Here is a 21466-nt window from a genome sequence, read left to right as displayed (position 1 = left end):
TGCCATATGTGTTGTGCAGGGATGCTGGCTCTGTTGCACCGTGTGTCCCTAATTTGACGCATCACGCAGACACCTCCCACAATTCTGTTGGGTACCCCCTGTAAGTCCTGGTCGTTTTTTTTGTCCATCAAATGACAAACATTTTAAAAAAAAAAACAGTCCCAGCAAGGCTTGTAATAGTTCTGGATTTTTCTCTGTAGTTAGTTTTTACCTTGTTCTGGCTTTTGTTTTTTATCTCAGTTTGTTGTAATTAATTATGAAAGCACGTTTGTTTGTTTTTATTTTATTGTTTTTTGTTTTTGTAAACTCTTCATTTTGTTCAGTTTTTAATAGTTTTAGAGTTAGCTTTAGTTTAATATATATAATTTTTGTTTAGTTCCATATAAAAAAAACGGTTAATACTATAAGTATTGTGTGATAAAGTAAAATAAACTACAATTCTCATATGACTTTTTGACCTTCCTCCATCTGTATGGACATACAATACCAAAATCAATACATTTGAAATGAACTGTAAAAGCCTATTTTTTATATCAACTGAAATAGACAAAAAACATTTTTGATATTAATTTAGTTGAACGCAAGATGTCGTTTCAGTTAGTTTTATTTTTTTAAAGCATTTTGTATTTCGTTTTTTCCATTAACAAAAAATGTTTTTTTCAACGTTAGTTTTAGTTATTTTGTTAGTTTTTGTGACCTTTAATAGCGTTGATCCCAGCTGACAGTCAGGCCTTACCGAAAGATTCTGCAAAGCCTCTCTAAACAGCCTGCGATATAGCCACAGACCAAGAGAGGGAACACTTCCCATATACACTCAATAATGACGAGTTGAGATTAACAAATGTGACATTCAAGATTGAAGATGCGCGTCTGTCATGTGCACATTAAAAACACAACGATATCAGGGAAAAATGGAACAAGATTGACATGCAGATCGGTGCAGATGTGAACTTAGTATCGGACTGTCATGGTGAAGAGGGAGCTGCGCCAAAAGGCGAAGCTCTCAATTTATCAGGTAATTTACGTTCCGACCCTCAGCTATGGTCGCGAGCTGTGCGTCGTGACTGAAAGAACAAGATCCAGGATACATGCAGTCACCTCTGCATGGTGTCCTGTAGTGCTGCACAATTTAAAATGTTTAATTGTTCACTGGGCTCTCTGTTTTCTTCCCACATTCCAAAGACATGCATGGTAGGTTGATTGAACACTCTAAATTGTCCCGACGTGTAAGTGTGAGTCTGAATGTTTTTTTGTAACCTGTGATTGGGTGGCAACCAGGTCAGGGTGTACCCCTCCTACTGCCCGAAGACAGCCGGGCTACAGCACGCCCGCGACCCTTGTGAGGAAAAACGGTTTAGTTAATGCAGGCATCACCAAATGGCGGATCCGGACCGCGCGATGGTTCGGACCGAACCCATGACCGCTCTACGTTGAATTTTTTTTCAGGGCGCATTCGCAAACGTCGGCGCTGCAATTCTAGTTAATACGGAAAAGGTGTCACTGATTTGAGCCAATCAAATCTTTTGTTTACGATCCACTGCCAATTGCGCAGCAGACCGGAAGAGAGTGCTGCCGACAGTATGCCTTGCTAAAAAGTTCGCGAGGTCGATGCGTGTTGTTTTAAATGAATGGACGGAGAAATTTAGTTTCGTTCTGGCTGCAGCCGATTCTAAACCAGTGTGCATCATATGCTCCGAAACCGTCGCAACATTGCCAAGCGCCACTACGAAACAAAGCACCGCCCTTTTTTGCAAAGTTATCCGCTGAAGTTTGAGGTGAGCGCAGGCAAAAACATCGAACTTCGAGTGCAGCACAACAGATTTTGACATTTTCGTTTCCAGCCCAGCGGCATGCAAACGAATGTTCACTAAAAGTATCATAGATTTTGGGGAAACATAAAAAAACATTCAAGTGATGGGGAAGTTGTGAAGGAGTGCTTAAATGCGGTTGCACAAACATTATTTAAAGGAAAACACAAAGCCCAGATGTGTGAAATAATCTACCAAATCCCAATGGCCCTGACTCCGTTCTAACCCAGATTTAAGTCACTGGCAGGGCAGTCACGAACACATTTTTCTCATTAAGAGAAGTTAAAAAAATATTCAAAAGAAGAAGTGGTGTCAAAGCTCATTTTGAATTAGTTTTTCATGAGGACAGCCATTTTTATTGATTGTGTACTGAACATGTTGACCTGTTTTAGGCTTTCCGTTTTTTTTAGGCTGATAACTCTTTGATTTGAGAAAAAAAGGTAAAAGATGTTAACTCAATGCTGAGCACTTGATATATTTCTGCGGGAGATATTTGACAGTTTTTTTTTCTGGAAGTGGCAAACTTAAGTTCCTGGAGTCACATTTTCTTGAATGTGAAATACACGCCTTAGATTTGTTTGACTGGCAAAGGTGTTTAATGGGAACATTGCTAAATATTTAGTATATAAGTGCGCTCTGTTGAAAATGACTAAATACCGAAACTATATAAAAATGTGAACATAGGCTAGACATTTCGGGAAGTTGGACTTTGGTTCGGACCTTTTAATTGGAAGAAATTTTAGTCGTGGACCTTTGTGACTTAATTGAATACCTCTGAGTTAATGGATGGATGGATGTTTAATGGTTGATCTGCAATGCAAAGCAAAAGTTTCATTTTATTTGATCGACAGAACACCCCATCTAATAATTTTCATTCATTACAGAGCATCTAATATTCTTCTCTGCTATGATTCCACTGCCTTTAATGATATTCTAGTTTTTTACTATCAAGATATTTTGTGCAGCTATGGTCCACGTCACAATTTTGGTCTTGTGATTTGATGACAAATGTGACAAACGGTTTTCCAACTTTAATGTCGATTTTTCACCAACATTTTGGTGGAACCTCAAAACGTACAATATCCTTTATACGTTCTCAAAGCTTCATAGTGTTTTCCTTCTGTTTTTTCAGGCCTCAGTTCCAGCAGTTCACACCTCAAGAAGCAATCTCACGAGAACAAATGGAAACCTCAGATTCGGCCGCAGTAGAATTTAGTCCAGACTCTGCTGTCTTCAGTGACGTGTAGGTTTGATCCCTTGGCTGTCTTTAGATGCTCCTGGTGTGACACGCATGGTAACATCACGTCTGTCTGTCTACCAGGGCCACAGGAGACATGGACCTTGTCTTGAACAGTTTTCTGAGCTTTTCCTGAACATCTCCGAATGCCTCGTCTTCCCTTTGAGTGACAATCCGAATGTCAGAGGAACAATACAAGTATTGACGCTGCATCCCTTTTTAGAACATAACCATGATGGTTTGTTGATTTGGAATTGTTTGCGCGTCCACTTTCGTGACACATTTATTACTGTACACAACCTATGTTCCTTATGGAAATATTGTGGTAGTCAAATGTATTTTAAGAAGCAAAAAAATACTAACTTCAGAATTTATGTTTAGATGTATCACAAATTATAAATTATAGTCTATCATCTGTGGTGATTGAATGTCTTTTCAAAAATAATAATGATCAACAATGCTTTGTGAATTTGCCGCAAATAAGTCAGTCAACAATGACACACACAATTCCAAATATTGGCATGAGTTACCTTTTGCTCAGCCACAGCTTGGAAAGCAGACTTGACAGTCACATTAACTTTTAACGTTATGGATATATATTTACTATGTAGTCCTCCATATAGGCGTGTGAACACCTCAAAAATCAACAAGCACACTTTTTTTCTGTTCAATTTAAACAATGTACTTGTGTTATCTGTAATATTGTTAGCTCATTTACAAACAAGCTAATGTCATGCTTCGGTTCTATCAAGTTGACAAGGACATCTGTGTGCTCCTGTTTTTTGCCAAGCTTTTTACTTTTGAATGATTGTTGATAGAGAGCTCGTTAGTCGGTTTTACAGCAACGGTGCACATTAGTTTTTCATGTTTTGCATTATTTTCTTGTGCCTCTTCAATTTGATTGACGTAACCTTCAAACAATCAAATCTTATGCCTGTGGATGTCGAAAATTGACGATGCCATAAATTTTGGACAGTGGACAACATGGGGCAATATCTTGTCGGAGATAACAATTTTGAAGCAAATAGCACACAGCTATAGCCTATACACGCTTCACCCACTAAATGCATTTAAAAACCTGAACTTTGGTTTTTAATTCACACACAAGTAGACTCAAACTTCATGCCTGTGAGTATTTTTGGATGTTCTATTTGTTCCTGCCATTTTTACTAATGGTTGTCTGGTGATTTAAAATTACACCAATCGCAATGCTAATTCCAGCTATCCCGTCTCTGCATGTCCCATTTCATGTTAGCATTAACATAGCGGACTTATGTCAGGCTCGTGCTAAGAAAGTTGTACTTTAAATGAACATTTATGAAAAATAAACAGCTGTAAGGAAGAACATTGTGCCGCTTATTTGGAGAACTGCAAGCCTTCTGCTAAACTAAATTGCTCTTTAGGGTGGCCATCATCAATACAAATCCAAGATAAAACAAAACTTGTCAACCATGCTGAAGGGAAAACATCAGGTGCAAACGCCACTAAGTAACAGAAGTGAAAATAACTGCAACAAAATATGTACAAGGAAAATACTTTTAGGCGTGAAGAGGCTGCATTTGAGCAGACTGGTACTGATCCAAATGATTCAATATGGGCGGATTTGATTTAAAAAAAAAAAAAAAAAACTTACACACTTCAACATAGAGCTCATTGGAGAATTCATAAACAATAAAGATGAATTAGTAAATTAACTCATTTACTGCCATTGACGGCAAAAGACGTCAAAGATCTATTTTGTTTACTCGGCTGCTAGTGAATGAGTTAAAGAGAAGCTAAAAATAGACAAGTGTGCCCTTGTTTAAGTCACACGGGTTAATGCTGGGGGGAAAAAGATGTGGCTTGAGTTACAAACATGTGATCATTGTTCCATTTCTCTTATAAGAGCAGCTTGTGTAATAAGCTATCAAATTGTTTTGCTCATTTCAACCATAGTCAAACAACTTGGGATGGGCGCGTATGGCTACCAGGTATCTTACGGTATCTGTATTTATAGAAGCAGCCGATACCAGCCAGCGATACCTAAGGCAAGCAAAATTTGATATTGACCATGTCCTCTTCAGCAGTAGTTGGCGTTACAATGTGGCAGTTTAACTTATCAGTGTATCATTTTGTGCCTCAAAAAGAAAGGTCTTTGTTCACAAATGTTTTTTGTCATTATGTTGAATGCAATTTTATAGATCAAAAGTACTGGAGGTATTGGTACGCAGTATCGGTGAGTTCTCATAAAATGAATACGCTTATTGTCATTGGTGAGAAAAAGAAAGTCGTATAGAGCATCCCTACAATAAACAGACAAGAAGAAATATGGCAGACGTGAGTTTTAGGACATTTTGATGGAGTGGGGCGGCATATAAAAATAAATAAGTGCCATTGAATAAGGCAACCATGCCTGCACTGTGATATAGGCTGTCCATTGAATGACAGCATATTGCTGTGTCTACTGCTACTCAAAATTGTTTCCATCAGTCAATGAGAACACAATTACGTCACAAGTGTAGATGATGATTACTGTATTAGCTTCAAGAATCCTCAAACATTGTCATTAAAAAAAGAAGAAGAAGACAACTTTACACTATACATCACAAAAAAGTAAAAACAATTCTGAACGCGTCCCTAAAATCTACTCAATCAACCACTTGTCAGGGAAACCACACAGGAAAGGAAATGGCAGAAGCTGCTTCCATGTCTGCTCAAGGAGGCAATGTTAATTATGTGATCATTGACCACACAGCTTTCAAGTCAGCGCACCTCAAGCACTCTGTTTTTTTTGTTTTTTGTTTTTTATTCCTGACCTCCATACTGATGTCACGCAAAAGCAGCATTGTTATGTGCTCTAGCCGCTCAGCTTTGACAAACGTGGAAAAAATGGAAGGGTTTCAAATTTACACGGAATGTAGCTTTTTTTTTTTTCAAATCGAATTTATACACATTTGCGGATCAAGTGGTGACGATCTCTTGCTTCACTGCACAGTCAGTATTGTCCATGTCCATTAAACAGCGTGTATCTCAGCATTTTGTGTGAATTTAAATTAATCTAAACAAAAACTGTATGAACATAGGACTTTTGGAAAAGGCTCCAATTATGATGAAATTGAGATTCCCTCTGCTGACTTTGCATCTTACCAGTCCACTAATCTATTTTTTTAAACGTAATAACCAACAAAAAACAATTTCCCTTTGAATTAGGCTATAAAGAGAAACATTTGGATCAATGCTTTTCATTGGACAGCCACAAAGTGAGTTTGTGTCGTGTGTGTTCCAACACTCCAAAATGGTAAGGCCTTAAATGTTGCTCAAGGAAAATCGCGGATTTTTTACATTTTACCTGTACAATAAAATGCATGTATTAACACATCAATTTGTTTTCTTTAAAAAAAAAATAATAATAAATTGTGACACATGCTTTATATTGAATATGTAGTATGAAAAGCTCTCTACTAAAAAAAGTTTGATTGAAATTGAGCAGTGAATATTTCTATATGTCATATTTGTGCATCAGCACCATTATTGAAAATAAGTTTGGATGATTTATAATTATTTTCCACATGCAGAAATTAAGTTTTAAAAAAATGAAATGTAAAAAATAAGCCTACATACGCAGACAAAAAGCATTCTATGACACACTTTTAAAAACAAAAATTGGGATTCATTCTGGTGAAGTACAACACAATACGTGAAATTATGAGGAACAAATCAAAGGGCAAAATTGTGGCAGCCGTAAAAAGAAAAGCATGCTGAAGTCTACTGTAGCTTCACTCCTAGCAAAAAAAGAAGGAAAAGCAAAAGAAAGGAAAGAAGGTGACTTGGTCGAAAGCCTTCATCTTTGTCCTGCAGTCCAAAAGGAGGGAGGAGACCCAGATCTGCTGTCAGAACCAGGATTGAAATGGAAAGAGGTGTTTGACGAGCAGCTCGTCGTGTCGTTCTTCCGCGGCCTTATAGGGCCTGCGTTTTGAGCTCCACGGGCTCTCCTCTGGTCTCCTGCGGGCCCTCGGCTTCCGGGGGCCGTGTGCCCTTCAGTGTGGCGAGCCTCTCGGAGAGGCTGCGCATTCGCGGGAAGAGCATGAAGTCATAGAGCAGAGCGCCAATCGTGCCGCCGATCAAAGGCCCCACCCAGTACACCTGCCGGGAATGTAAAAAAGATTGTATGTGGACCTTCTCTCAAACTGTTTTCACAAAATGGCATACAACTGCTCAGGAGGCAAAATAAATTACTGAAGCTTTAGGGCAAGGTCGAAATGCAGAATGCTTCAAATTTCCTCGCAATTGAACTGAATCAAAGTTTGGACTTTGAAAGACCCTTAAAGAGGAATCCAGAATGCTGGGAGATAGCCTGACTCTTTTACAGCATGGCTACGGCTTAAACATGATGTCTTTCAAGGAAATTTATTTCGAGTTTTGGAATGACTGGATTAGTGTTTTATTCAAAACATCAGAAAATGGGCATGATTGGTGATCACTTTTCTGTCAAGTCTGAGCTCTATGAATGCCATGTTTTCTTGAAATCGGGGAGATGCGTTTGTTCAGTGTTTGTTTTAATGGAGGACTCACGAAATCCGAAAGTACTGTTTTCACATCTGATTGAAATCATAGAATTTGGACCATGGGGCATTTCATTAATTGTTTTAAGAACGTTTTGGTCATTACAGAGGGCAGCAATTGAATGTGAGAGGCTACTCTTGAACAATTTGACTAAAATGTTGGCTACATTCCTGCAAAGAAAGCATGTCGCCCCACCTATTAGTTGTTGCTGGCTAGTAGGGGGTCCAAAGATTAGAGATATTGGTTCAAATCAATGACAACCTTATTAGAAGTCCCAGCTGATCAATAGAAATAATTTTGGCAATATAGTGTAATGCTGTAAAGTGTGTAATGTAATCTTACCCAATGATTGACAAAATTCCTGACCAGCACAGCTGGAGCGAAGGACCTTGCTGGGTTCATCCCTGCTCCAGTGTAGTAAATCTAAGTGGGGAAAAAAAGACTTAAGTACTAGAGCGTGAACACAGTAATAAATGTGAGGCTCCTCAAAGTCTCACCCCGAGAAGATGTCCCATCAGCACGGAGAAACCAATGGCGAGTGCAGCAGATCCCAAACGCCCGTTGCGACGCTCGTCTGTCACGGCAAAGATGCAGACCACCAGCTGCAGGGTGAGGAAGACCTCCATGGTGGTGGCCATGCCCAGACTGATACCTGGCTGCAGCTGCAAAGGTAATGAGGGCAGAATTGACCTTCAACGCAACTGTTTCTCACCCGCAAAGTATAAGTTTCACGCATGTACAGCTAATTACTGCAGTATAGACATTCATATCGTCAATACACAGTATTGGAAATGAATTTTATTTAAGAATAGCTTTTTTTCACTTTTTGTTAACCATCACTGCCATTGACTGCTAGAGACGTCAAAGATCCCTTTTAACTTGGCTGCAGCAAGTGAGTAAAAAAAACTAATTGCATATTTAGGAAAAATCGCAATGGGGTACATTGTTTTTACTGGACAGTGACGACTGCTTTCATAAGGTGGTCTTACCGTGTTTAGGACCAAGTTGCCCCTCATGTTGATGGGCGTGACCCCGTAGAGCACAGCGGCGCCAGCCAGGGCTCCCAGACATTGGGCGACTATGTAAAAGACGGCGCGGAACAGAGACATCTGGGAGCCAATCAGGAAGGCGAAGGTCACAGCCGGGTTAATGTGTCCGCCGCTGATGTGACCGATGGACTGGATGAAAGTGGCGGCCGCCAGCCCAAAGCAGAAGGCCACATGCAGGACGTTGTGGGGTCCTGTGGTCCAGCGCAGGGCGGCTCCCAAGCCAAAGAACACAAAGAACATGGTGCCATAGAACTCGGCGAACACTGCTCGCCAGAAGGACACGGACCGAAATTCCCACATGGTGACCCAAAAGTGGACTAAACACAAATTATCAGTCAACAAAACAGAGACGCACCCCTCCCTGCTCACTAAAACCTTGCTCAAATCTCAAGAAAGTCTGACTCAAGCCAAACTTGGGATACTTTGGAAATGTTGGTCATGGAGAGCTCCTGAGTGGAGCGCCGCACCAGTCTGCTCGCATCAAGGGGCCAACGCCAGCAAAGTTAGCAAAACACGGAGACACATACAATGGAAGCACGCGGTGCGCACATTAGCCCCTTTACCAGGCGGGGGGACTCAGAGAACTTTTTATAAGAGCTTCACTGAGCCCAGGGGTGTGGTCAGTACACAATGGGGTCATTGGAAACAACATCCTTAACCCTTGCCATGCCTGCAACAGGACACACTGCGCTTTGGCTGATGAGAGCAAGTGGTCCATCTAGAAATGAGCCGAAAAGAGGCAGCATCGGGTCGCATCAGGGTCACTGCCAAATGCATATATAGCGCAGTGAAGTAGTTACACTACTGTGCAAAAAAAAAAGTCCAATATGAATTATTTTGAAGTCAGTTCTATTATTTGGCAGACTAAAACTCACGCTGATTACAAATAGACATATTTTATAGAAAGAAATAGGCCTTTTTATTTTGGCTGGTATGTTTGAATGTCATTATCTTTGTCTCAAGTTGTAAGCCAAACAAAAAAATGGTGCAAGTAAGGCAAGACCAACGTACCTCTTGACGTCAAGTATAATTTTGTATTTGAGTAATTGTGTATATGAAAAGCCATTTTTTAAAACCAAAAATGTTTTACGTTTTGTACTAATGCAAATTTTCTTTGTATGTAAATGTAAACTTGTATGTCAATTTAAAAAAACAGTACTTTAGTGAAGTTAAATTGATTAAAAATAGAATTTGGAGACTTATAATTGTGTAGATCTCAAAACTCTGTGGTGCAAAATACAGCAAATAACGTTGATGCGGTCATAAATATGTAATACACAATTGACAACGAACCTTTTCGTCATGATGACGTCAGCCATTTACGTGTTCCGGTCTGAGAGCGTCTGCTAAATTGCTAATGTAATAATCTCATTTTATGTCTAGATACATATTAATTATGCATTTCTTATCATCGCTGTTGGCTCTCCACCCTTCGCGGTTCTAGTCAAACTTTTGTCAGAAGTCAAGTGTACATCGAAGCCCTTATTTTGGGTCGTTCCCAACTCTGCATTTTGCTTTAGCGATTAGCACATTTGGCGCCTCCTCGTTCGCCTGCTAGGTGAAAATACTACTTGTTAGTGGCGTTGTTTATTCTTCATCACGGAGAAGATGCCCGACACGCTGCTCATTGCTGCTGCTGTGCGTGGACAATAGTACAAATAAAGTCGTTGGTGCTGCGGCGCAAGCTATATTAGCGCTTAACATTCAAGTCGCCGAAAATACTTCCGGAAGTACATGCAACAGATGGTTGTGCACTCGAAGCTTTTTTTTTTTTTTTTGAACCAGTTTAGACTGGTTAGTGTGATGTTTAGTATAATATGCTGCTAATTTCTAAGACACTGTCCGCTCTCATGCTCACTTCACTTCTTCTCGAATATCTTTTCAAAGCACTGTACTACTTAAAGTTACTCCCCCAGCGTAACATAGAGCATTTCTAACATGCTGCAGCATTCAACATGTGTGACATATGATGAAAAAGCTTGATATTTATTTTTTTTATAAAAAGTAATGCATTAATGGGGTGAATACTGAAATATAAACAAACCTTGCTGGTATAGTTTTTTTTTGTTTGTGCCACACACATTAAGGCTTTTTGCATGCTGGCCCAGCCAGAAATACCACTGGCCTTGTGTATTCATTATATAATACAATAGGTTTCAAGGATGATTTCATATTTAGAGTTTACGTTGTATTATTAAAGCCTTGAAGAAAATATCACTTCTGTGTGATTGCTTTTTGTGCATGTTATATATTTTGGGGAGTATAAACTAACTATTTAACGTTTGACATTTTGCCGGCTTTATATTTTGTTCAAGCTTTTCCAAATGGAAGCATTTTACCTGCCACGCAAAAAGATCTTTGACAAATCAACACTTTGAATGGGTATGTTGAATATTAAAAAAGCAAGAACGTGTTGATTTCTTTGTATTTATTGATGGATTGTAGTGGCCCTTTTGGGCCAACATCAGGGAACTTCAGTTGGCCCAACAGGGTCACGTCAGTGACCTCTGGGCCGCTGTTTACGTAGAATTTGACGCAAGGATTGGGGGCCTAACAAAAAATGCAGCAGGTCACACCGACGCATAAACAATTAAGGATTGGAAAATGGAAAAAAGAGGGGGCAATTAATTCTTTCAGAGCTTATTGTTTGTGTGAATATGTTCAGGTTTTATTTGGTCATCTGATGTTGTGGACGATTGTAAATGGTCCGCATAGCAGCAGAACTGATTAGGTAGATGTTTGCATTGTGTGTGCTGGACAGTGTCACGGGCTCAGGTCGCACAAAGCGCTGGGAAATCCACAGGCGGCGAGGAAGCGGTGACAACGGGCACGGCCATTGAGCATGCTGCTGACAAGCCTGGACGCCGGTGGCGGGTTTGAAAGAATTGTGCTGAGCTCACTGACGCTTTTGTCTTGCTCACAAAACTGCTTGCTAGCAGCTACGCTTTCTACTACTTTCTCCATGTTTATCTTGCAATTGCTGTTTTAGCAAGCTTTGTGCCCAATCAGACAACAGACACCCATCGAGCCAATGTCTGTTTCATAATAATAAGACTAATATCAATAATAAGAATGAGAAGAAGAAAAAAATCTAATGTATGTAGCACTTCTCTAAAAATTCAAAGATGCTTTATACACTATAGTAACTGCAATTACAGACAGTGGGTGAGCATTAGGGCTGAATAATTTATCGTTTTGGGATTGATATAGCAATCTCAAACAATGCCATTTCGAGCTCGTCAAAGCTGTGTTTATTTATAGAGGGCTCTTTTGCCCAATGTTCACCGAGGGAAAAAAAAAATATTTCACCACTGCTTGAATGCTACGCACCAAACAATTTTGCGCCGCAGCAGTACGGACTTCATTTGTACTATATGCAAGTCCATGTACAGCACCAGTTACGAGCTGCGTGATGCAGATTATCTGATACATGTTGACAAATAAACGACCCCACGAACAATTAGCGTTTTAACCGAGGAGGTGAACGAGGAGTTGCTAAGCGTGCTAATCGCTAAAGTGAATTACAGAGTTGGGAAAGACCCAAAATAAGTGCTTAGGTATACAGTCGAATTTTAACAGATGTCTGGCTAGAACCATGTTAAGGTAGAGATCCAGTAGCTATGAACAAAAATGTATTTTAATCACTACATATCTAGGCATAAAATAAGACGACGGCTACATTAGCATATTAGCAGATGGTCTCAGACCGGGACGCGTTAACGGCTGACGTCATCACGACGAAGAGCTCGATGTCAAACATGTATTAAATTAAAAAAAAAACATGTATTAAATATACACAATCTCAATATTTGCACTATTTTGCACCACAGACTATTGAGTTTTGAAAGTTACACTATAGGTCTCAAAATTATAAATTTGAATCAGTTAGTTTTTCAAAGGGACATTGATTTTATTGACATTTATGTACAAAGAACATGTACGTTAGTAAAAAATGTAAAACATTTTCATGTACACAATTACACATTAATACAAAATTATAATTGACAAGTAGTTTTTTTTAAAAAAAAAACCTCTCTAGTGTATTTTCATTATTACAGTTATAGCTTTTGCTGCTTTTAATAATGGTATTTTTAGTCATGTTTGAAATTGTCACTGTACATCGCGAAGAACACCGCAAATTAAATCCAAATCACAATACCTGTCAGAAAAATTGCAATACATTTTTTTCCCTAAAATCGTTCAGCCCTAATAGGCGTGTAGGAAGATGGAGATGAGCAGGTGTGGGGACAGCGATGAAATCCACAGTCTTTCGCCGAGAAAACATTGGAGGTGGACGGCGGCCGCAACAGACGGAGGGAAAAGGTGGAGCAGCATGAACTGGAGCCTGGCAGATGGAGAAAGTAGCCTATGCCGATTAAGATGGAACCCTACAGGGCGCTTGACAGCTAGGTACTGTAGCCTGGCCAAAGAAAACAGCTAAAAACGTTGGAAATTAAAAAAGAAAGAAAAAGCAGCAATCAGACAGCAAAATCCTTCCCTTGTGGTTTTAATTTGCTTCAACATCATTCAACTGGCACTTTCAAGTTTTTGTATGTAGCCTACTTCTTTAGCCAGCACAACTGGAACACCTCAATCGGGCAATCTACTGATTGCGTTACAGCACCTTTTGCTGGCACTGTGGCACAATTTCAGTCAATTCTGAAAGAAATTGTACAAAGGGGAATTTTGAGTGGACTGGACACTATTTTCTGAGCATTAAAACGGGAGTCTGTTGATTCTGGGTCCTGAATATATTTGTTTTTCATTATTTCATGATTGGCATAACAATATCACATCCAGTCTTGACTGTCTCTACTCCTGTCCAACAGCAGCAGTACTATTTCACATTTGGTGGCTTTAACGCCCCCCCTGTTTAGTTGGATGAGGGGGTTTGGGTTGGGGGGTTAAAAGCTGCTTGCATTGGATTTTCCCACCTGCTGACACCAAACCATACGCTGATATGGCGCAAAAGTAGTTAAACGGTAGTGCTGTGCAATTTTACAACATATTTCCAAGTGCAATATACAGTAAAACTCTGTATAGTTGTTTATTTTGATGTGTGGGGTTTGGGTTGGCGCTGTAAAGTAGCATCCAAGATGGTAAAAACAGTCACCATTGTACACCCTTCACTTGGACAAGACACTGAATTTGTACAAACAATGAATAAAGGCTCTAACTTCATTAATTAATGGCGATGCAAACATGATGAATCTAATTGACCAATCAAGACATGATGTTCAGTGACACCATGAAGTTGCGACAAAGCACAAATATTATTTCCAAATCAGTGAAGAAAAGACAGTCAATATTTACTTTGTACAAACAATAAATCATTTCTCAAGTGGGCAAGGGTTGACCAGCTTTTCCCATCGCTCTTTGAAACACATGAAACAAGTCGCCGGTTAAGGGCAACCATTATGCACCCAAATCCCAAGGGAATTGTTTTATGTGTGCTATTCCTTCGCTTTGCTTATGGGCCTCTAGTGAGCTGATAGTTAACTGTGGAAAGCTTAAAATAGCATGTTTGGTTTCAATTAAGACATTAACATGAAGTGCTGTATTAGCTACTTAGATATTGCCAACTTAAGAGCATTTGCTAAATCTGCCTTGATACGTTTAAGGTGTCTTATCCCATGTCATGTCCACTTGCATATTATTCGTATCCTGCCGTAGTGTCTCAAATGATCACACCTAAACTGAACCACCACTATTCCTCATTATTCAATCAAGTGGAAGAAGTATAGTTTTTTTTGTGTGTCTGTTTCAAACTGCAACATTTTCAAACAAAGTGTGCCAAAACGTTACCACTCGCAACACAGCTCGTCATTTGCACAAGAATGTGTTTATTTCATTGGCTGAAATGAACGGATATTGTTAAATATTTGGAGATGTTGCCATACAAATGGGGGAGAACATTCTTATATTATCAAACTAAAGAAGTGCATTTGCATTACAAAATATTAAAAGAGAAATGTGTCCTTTAAAAAAAAAAACATCCTCCGGAAAAGGTGCATTTTGACTGAAATGTTAAAAGGACGAGGTGAGAGACATCCACCCCCCCGTGCACTTATGTAAGTGAATGGAGAAAAACGCAACACAACAATAAGAGTCCACGCAGAAGTAGAGAAGAGGAGCATCTCCCGTGTTGTGGTGGTTTCAGTCCAATTCAGGCAGGACCTTCTTTGGTCATCTCGCTCTACCGTCGTTTTCAACCAACTTTTATACTTCAACTCACAAGGTGTAGTCTTCTATTCAAGGTCAGGCAATTCTTGAGGAGGAGGCACAAATACGTTAATAGTTTCAAAAGGGGCTGTACTAACTCACAAGGACAGAAAAAGTTGAGATGGCAAAAAGTTCTTTCTGCCAAATGTCAAAAGAAATTAAAAATACATACTTTCATTGTCACTGTCTGCAGTGTCGTGCTGAAAGAGAAGAGCAAAATAAACATGAATATGGTAGAGTGAAATCCTCCCAATTTCATTGCCCATAGTACAATGACGATATAGAATCTTATTCTTTAAAAACTACAAGCAATGACGAATGGGTAATCACGACCACTTTTTCATGCCCAATCCTCAAAATGAGGAAAACTTTGATGCCATGCTGCACCCATGTTCAATTGTTTTCACATGAGAAGACCAGATAAGCATTAAAGAGTCGACTGAAAACCTTTTTAAGTCGAGCAGGTTTTTCAGAGATACTAACCAAAGGAGCGGCACTGTGCTGGTTACGCTCTCTCAGATTTCAAACTCGGCTCTCAGCATTTCATCCTGCAAATATTTGCTCCCTGTTCAACAAAAATTGGAAAGCATCTCCTTCTCACAGAGTCACTCACACGTGCTCCGGCTGTCCGCTTTACTGAAACTTATCCTACCCTGTAGCCCATGTCACGGACCTCTCTGGGAAAACAATACGGGGCAGAATCTGGGATGTGCAAAAGGCAGCCCACAGTTGCACACTGAGTTGCACCTTGATTAATTTTCCAAAAATTATATATTTTTTAACAACCCCAAATAATTCTTCCAAAAATGCAGATGAACATTTGATTGTTTTTCCACAAAAAAACGAGGGGAAAGGCAAAAGGGTTGGAAAATCCTGGAAAAAAAACGTTTTCAAAATATTAGCATATATTGAAAAGATAGAGTGATTGCTACTTGTTGATGACCGAAAATGACACCACAGTTGTTCAGGGGTCTGGTAACAACCAAATCACGGTTCAGCTTGCGGATGTCACATGACCAAACTCAGAAAACGGTGCCAGACAGTCACATGTGGAAAGACCGGTCCGGCCGCTAGGAGGCAGTGTTGCTGTCTCCATTAAACTGAAACGATTCATCATTTTTTTTTTACATTAGAAATTGAAAACAACCCTTTATCTTATCTTCTCTGTTTATTTAACACAAGTTGTGGAAGCAAAAGACGTCCCTAATTTGTTTTCCTGCAGCTCGCTTTGCCTTGACAAGGAAGATGTTCCACTTCTGCTGCTGCTACACCGCTTAAGTAGCCAAATAGGGGGTGGTTGAGGTTTTTCAAGTTTTTAACATGTGCAAATCAGCAATATTGCAAAAAATATGGAAGCAGCAGGAAGAAAATGCAAATGCGCCTGATATTTGATATTTAGGTCATTTTGTAGCTGACCAAAAGGATAGTGTTCAAAAGAAAACAAAAAAAGAGTTCAATGTGCAGGAATTAACTGGCATGAGAGAGTGATGGTAATTTTGAGTAGCACAGATAGGTAATTGAAAAAATAAAAAAAGAGTGGAAATTAAAGTATCATCATTTCATTAATTGCAGCGTCAATATAATTCAAAATAACCATGGGTATTATTTTTCCATCACGACCCGGCCCTAACAGATATCCTCATTTTCCATTACGGTGAAAAACTAAGTGAATTAAAGCTAAACTAGCAAGTGTAAAATATTGTAGGCTTTGCGCTCACAAGATGCGCTCTCAGCCTAACATATAAACAATGACAGCACAGAACGCCTCTGGACGATTGATGTATTTTCTGTCTTATTTAGGGCATCAGTGAGAGACAAAGCACAAATTATGACATTACAGTCAATCTGCGATTTTGCATAAAATGCAAAATATCGACCGATTTCGATCGATCAGATTGGTGTTAAGTCTGGCAAGCCGGTCCATAAATATTTTACGTATGCGTAATATTAAGCTACGCTAAATACTGCTTAGCAGCAATTACAGTAGAGGCAGCACTTGTTCTGCAAGCGGCCCCATAATAAAGCCCATAATAGAGCTTTGGTGCGAAATAACAAAATTAAAGTTATTCAGGAATAATTAGTGTGATTATGATCTTAAAGGATTATTGTATGTATAAAAAAGAAAAAACACCTCTTCATCAGCACAGTCTTGGTCAGGTAGATCATCACCTCCCATGCTGTTCATCATCTACAAACAACACAATTCCATTAATGTGGTGCGTGTGAGTGTAAGTGATCGATAGGCTGTTACCTCTGAAAACTTGTCAAAACTATTTAAGTCTTCATCGGAGTCATCTTCCCAGTCTTTCCAGTTATTGAAGTCCACACTGAAGCAGTTGCTCTGACGAGACAAACAGGCGATTTAAGAGCTCTTTTCAGTGATGATGCATACCACAATCATGTGTTGTGAAATGTGCTTTATAAATAAAGTAGTATTGTGTGTGTATGGGAGGGAGGGAGGGGGAGAGAGTGAGAGAGACAGAGAGACAAATTTTCATCTGCTACTTAAAATTGGGAACCGTTAACAATAAAGGATAGATAAGATGTCTAACAACCCTGGAAGAAACAAATTTCCTTTTTCAATTTTTCATGTGAGGAAAAAGCATTTGGGAGAAAATTGCATGAGACTTCAGCGGTTGCACTGCATCTTGAAAAAACGAGTCAAAGTTGTCAAGCGTTACCCTTGTTTTATCTTTGGTCAGTCGAGGCCACGGCTTTCCAGTCTCCTCTTTTTGCAAACAACACAAGACTGATCTGTCTGTGCGTCTGTGTTTAGATTCCTGTATAACGACAAAGACACAGTATTGGAGTCATTCAACACATGGTCCAACATCCACTCACTACATAAATGTGATACACTCACTTTGGGGTCAATCGCCCCATAAAGTTCCACAATATTCTGATGTTTCATGTTATTTGTTCCACTGGCACAGCTGTGTTAGGATGACAATACATTAATAGAACAACAGAATAAAATTAGACATGATCAACACTTGACGATGAGTGGAAAAGACTCACCAGAAATCAAGTTTAGTCTTGTCAAAACACACACACACGTCTTTACTGTCTTCCACGCAGAACTCTATAAAGACAGAGTCCCGCCTGTCGTACCACTTTGCAGTTGCAGGTTGCCTAGAAACAACACGCGCAGACACACATACTCAAAATAAAGCATTGCATATGCATTGGATTTTACTATCATGCACAACTAACAAGACTAATTTCATGTCATGTAACTCAAAAAAAATCTCGCCCCTAACGATTGTGAAATATGCACACATTTATTGTCCAATGACTAAATGCTAAATTAAATTGTGCAAGTGTAGCATACACTATGGACGGTCTGTGTCAAATATGACACAAGCACACCAGCCATCTGCTTTAACATTGCAATTAAATTTGTTTAAAAACGAAAAATAGCTTAATAATTGAGCGCTGCAAAATTAGTTATTTAACGGATGCAGCAACACCGACAAACTCATACTGTCGGAATCAAACGCGTGTGTGTAGTTCATACAGGCACGTGTGTTTCGTCTGAATACGCCGATGCGGCTAAAGCATGTGCGAGCCATTGGTTGCTTGATCCGCAATGAACACAAACACTAATTGCCGTAAGTAACAACGCCGACATTGTAAACAACAGACTCACATCTTCACTGCGTTTGCAAACTTCCCCGTCGGACCGATCGCCAGCAAGCGCTATATAGCTAGCTGTATAGCCTAGCAAAAAGATTAGTGAGACATAAATAGCTAACGGGACAACAACTAGCCTGTCCAAACATCGCGTGGTTTCTTTCTTTTTCCTTTTTTCTCATCTTCTTCATATGATTACAAGAGGAGTGCAAGCAATTCACAGGTGCAAACCGCCACCTAGTGTACAAGAGCGTATAGTAGTATGAGCTGATATTTGTGCCACGAGAAACTGAATCTAAATGTTATCGATTTGAATGTGAATTGCTTAACTTGAAAATTTGAATTGAAAACTGAATATTTGAATTGGAAACTGAATTATTGAATTCCGTAAACTGTATATTTATTGTTTAATTTGAATCTGAATTTCATTCCATTTCCAATTTATGTAATTCAATAATTCAGTTTTCAACTCAAATATTCAGTTTTCAATTCAAATATTCAAGTTAAATAATTCACATTCAAATCAATATTCCGTTTCAGTTTCAAGTGGCACAAATATCAGCCCAGAGGCTAGGATGAGCAATGGATTCCAGGTACATAGATGTTTTTGTCGGCCAATCACCCTCTTCGTTTTGAAGGCCGTAAACTACGTCATTAGTATTGCCAGCCGCCATCCTCAGACGTGTTACTTTGATTGTGCTTTTGCAGGACCCAAGGAGACCACTGGAGAGCGCCAAGCGTCGGACACTTAGAAGGCTGGTTGCTGATTTGTTCCCCGCAAATTTCTCTGGGGTACCTTATATTTAATATATATTTTATAATCCGTGCATTGGCGGCTGTCAATACTAATGACGCAGTTTCCGGTGTCGTGCCAAAGTACCTACCCCCGAAAAAATCTGTATCCCCTGTCGCGGGAGCGCGCACGCATTGACTGAAGGCGGTGCAATGTTACTACGTTTGTTTTCATTGAAAGGCATGAAGAATGTATAATTTTGTGTTTTTGATTTGCTGTAATTCAAACTAGGTTTTGCATAAAAGTGGTAGCATCCGTCGGTGTGGTTTTCAGCACACCATTCGCTACAATTTAACAGCATTTGATTCCGCCGATATTGGGGGGAAATTACCCACATTTGCTTTTGTAAGACCAAAGAAATTTTACAATCAATGAAGCTACCATAAGTGAATTTCAGTGATCAAAACACGATGAAAAGAGGAGAGGATGAGTGAAGTGGGCTATCGTGTTTCCAGCGAGATCAAATTAAGTGGCAAAATACAGATAGGTGGTATCCTGTTGGAGAACACGTAATTGTATTCCAATTGACTGATTTTTTTTTTTTTTTTATAACCACTGATAGCTGCGTAAAGAGTAGCAAAAAATAAAAAAATAAATAAAGTCACTCGCGTTCTGCGTCGGACTCGAGGTGCATTCAATGACCACTTACGCAGTAGGAAAGTTCTGAGGGGATACTGATTCTGGCAGCACCTCCAATCACAAAAATATTAACCCCAGACATCAAGTGACTTATTCTGTGTACTTACTGGATCATCTTGAGTATGTGTGGCAAATTTGAGCAGGATCGCTTTTTTCTAAGCAAAGTTACTGCGGGGATACATATTCTGGCAGCACCTGCCACAATCAGTACCCCCCTCCAATCACAAAAATATTAACCCCAACCATCAAGTGACTTATTCTGTGTATTTCTAGGATCATTTTGAGTATGTGTGGCAAATTTGAGCAGGATCCCTCTTTTCTAAGCAAAGTTACTGGGGGGTGAACTGATTCTTGCAGCCCCTGCCACAATAAGTACCCCCCTCTAATCACAAAAAATACCATTACTATGAGCACCGTATATGCCCTTCCATCACGTACTGAATAAAATTTTTTTTCCATGTAAACCTGACAAAGGTGGTGATGATTACACCAAATTAAATTTACTTTACTTTATTTAATTAAATCACCCTCTGGTTTATTTTACCACGAGGGCAGTACATGATATATCACTCGCACAAAGTTTAACAAGATTTATTCATAGGTTCGTCACATAAATATGATAAACCATGAAAAAATAAGACAAAGTAAGTATCCATGTTCTCCCCATACCTGCGTGGGTTTCCTCCTTGTACTCCAGTTTCCTCCCTCGTTCCAAAAACATGCATGGTGGGTTGATCGAACACTCTTAAACCAGGGGTGGGCAAACCTTTTGACTGGCGGGCCACAATGGGCTCTGAAATTTGACAGAGGGGCAGGACCAGGAGCAGATAGATGGAATGTTTTGGTAACCTCACCTCATCGGAGGAAAAAAAAAATACATTTAATTTTAAATGAAAGTGAACAAAAGCATTGCAACAATATATATATCGTTGAAAAAACAGTGTTTAGAAAATAAAACTTTAACAAGGTTTATTCATTGAATTTTTTTTCAAGTTCGGCGGGCCGGATTAAAACGTTTAATAGGCCGCATGTGGCCCCCGGGCCGTATTTTTGCCCACACCTGCTCTAACTTGCCCCTAGGTTTGAGTGTGAGAGCGGATGGTTGTTTGTCTGTGTGCGAGGCGATTGACTGGCAACCAGTTCAGGGTGTATCCCGCCTACTGCCCGATGACAGCTGGGATAGGCTCCAGCACCCCCCACGACCCTTGAGAGGAGCAGCGTACAGGTAATGGATGGATGGATATTCCATGATAAATATGTTAGTCTACCATACACCTATCGGAGAACAAACCGTATTTCAAAGGTTGAACTGCAGTCAAAATGGATCGGCAGTAATTATTAGTTTGGAAAAAAGTTAATTGTTAAAAAAAAGTTGTAGAAAGTGTTTCAATAATTTTCTGTCTTCGGTGCAACATGTTAGCGTGTAAACTACTTTTCTTAGTCCAAAGACTAGGTTTGGAATAGTTGTGCTTTGGAAAGTCAAAGGTGACGCCATAAAATAAAGGCGATGGTGTCATAACACGCTCAGAGCATTTATGAAGCA

At 39.5% G+C, this 21466-nt stretch overlaps 3 protein-coding genes across 3 annotated transcripts in view; 1 reads left to right on the top strand and 2 right to left on the bottom strand.

Annotated features, from left to right (window-relative positions):
* stat6 (signal transducer and activator of transcription 6, interleukin-4 induced) overlaps positions 1-3638 on the top strand; it is a 35308-nt gene extending 31670 nt beyond the window's left edge. Inside the window, exons 20-22 of the mRNA XM_088292278.1 lie at positions 20-100; positions 2941-3051; positions 3130-3638. Of these exons, the coding sequence (XP_088148404.1) occupies positions 20-100; positions 2941-3051; positions 3130-3181 (244 nt within the window). The 3' untranslated portion in view covers positions 3182-3638. The remainder of the gene's footprint in view (positions 1-19; positions 101-2940; positions 3052-3129) is intronic.
* A 1903-nt stretch (positions 3639-5541) lies between these two features.
* On the bottom strand, positions 5542-9210 carry LOC148340864 (lens fiber major intrinsic protein-like). The gene is made up of 4 exons (XM_088292279.1): positions 8577-9210; positions 8085-8249; positions 7930-8010; positions 5542-7167 (listed from the first exon to the last, which is right to left on the bottom strand). Exons 1-4 carry the CDS (start codon positions 8934-8936, stop codon positions 6982-6984), a joined length of 792 nt encoding a protein of 263 aa, XP_088148405.1. The 5' UTR covers positions 8937-9210; the 3' UTR covers positions 5542-6981.
* Positions 9211-14459: 5249 nt separating this feature from the next.
* LOC148340863 (prostaglandin E synthase 3-like) lies at positions 14460-18675 on the bottom strand. Its single transcript, XM_088291814.1, has 8 exons — positions 18508-18675; positions 17877-17990; positions 17722-17791; positions 17540-17638; positions 17110-17199; positions 16990-17046; positions 15031-15058; positions 14460-14904 (listed from the first exon to the last, which is right to left on the bottom strand). Coding segments are annotated over exons 1-8 (480 nt in total). The 5' UTR covers positions 18510-18675; the 3' UTR covers positions 14460-14884.
* Between the last annotated feature and the right edge of the window lie 2791 nt (positions 18676-21466).

This window comes from Idiotropiscis lumnitzeri, chromosome 3 (genome assembly GCF_059441095.1).
Source record: "Idiotropiscis lumnitzeri isolate Australia: NSW breed Sydney's pygmy pipehorse chromosome 3, RoL_Ilum_1.0, whole genome shotgun sequence".
Lineage (NCBI taxonomy): Eukaryota > Metazoa > Chordata > Actinopteri > Syngnathiformes > Syngnathidae > Idiotropiscis > Idiotropiscis lumnitzeri.
Note: the sequence above shows the minus strand (reverse complement) of the source record. Positions and strands in the feature narration are given on the sequence as shown.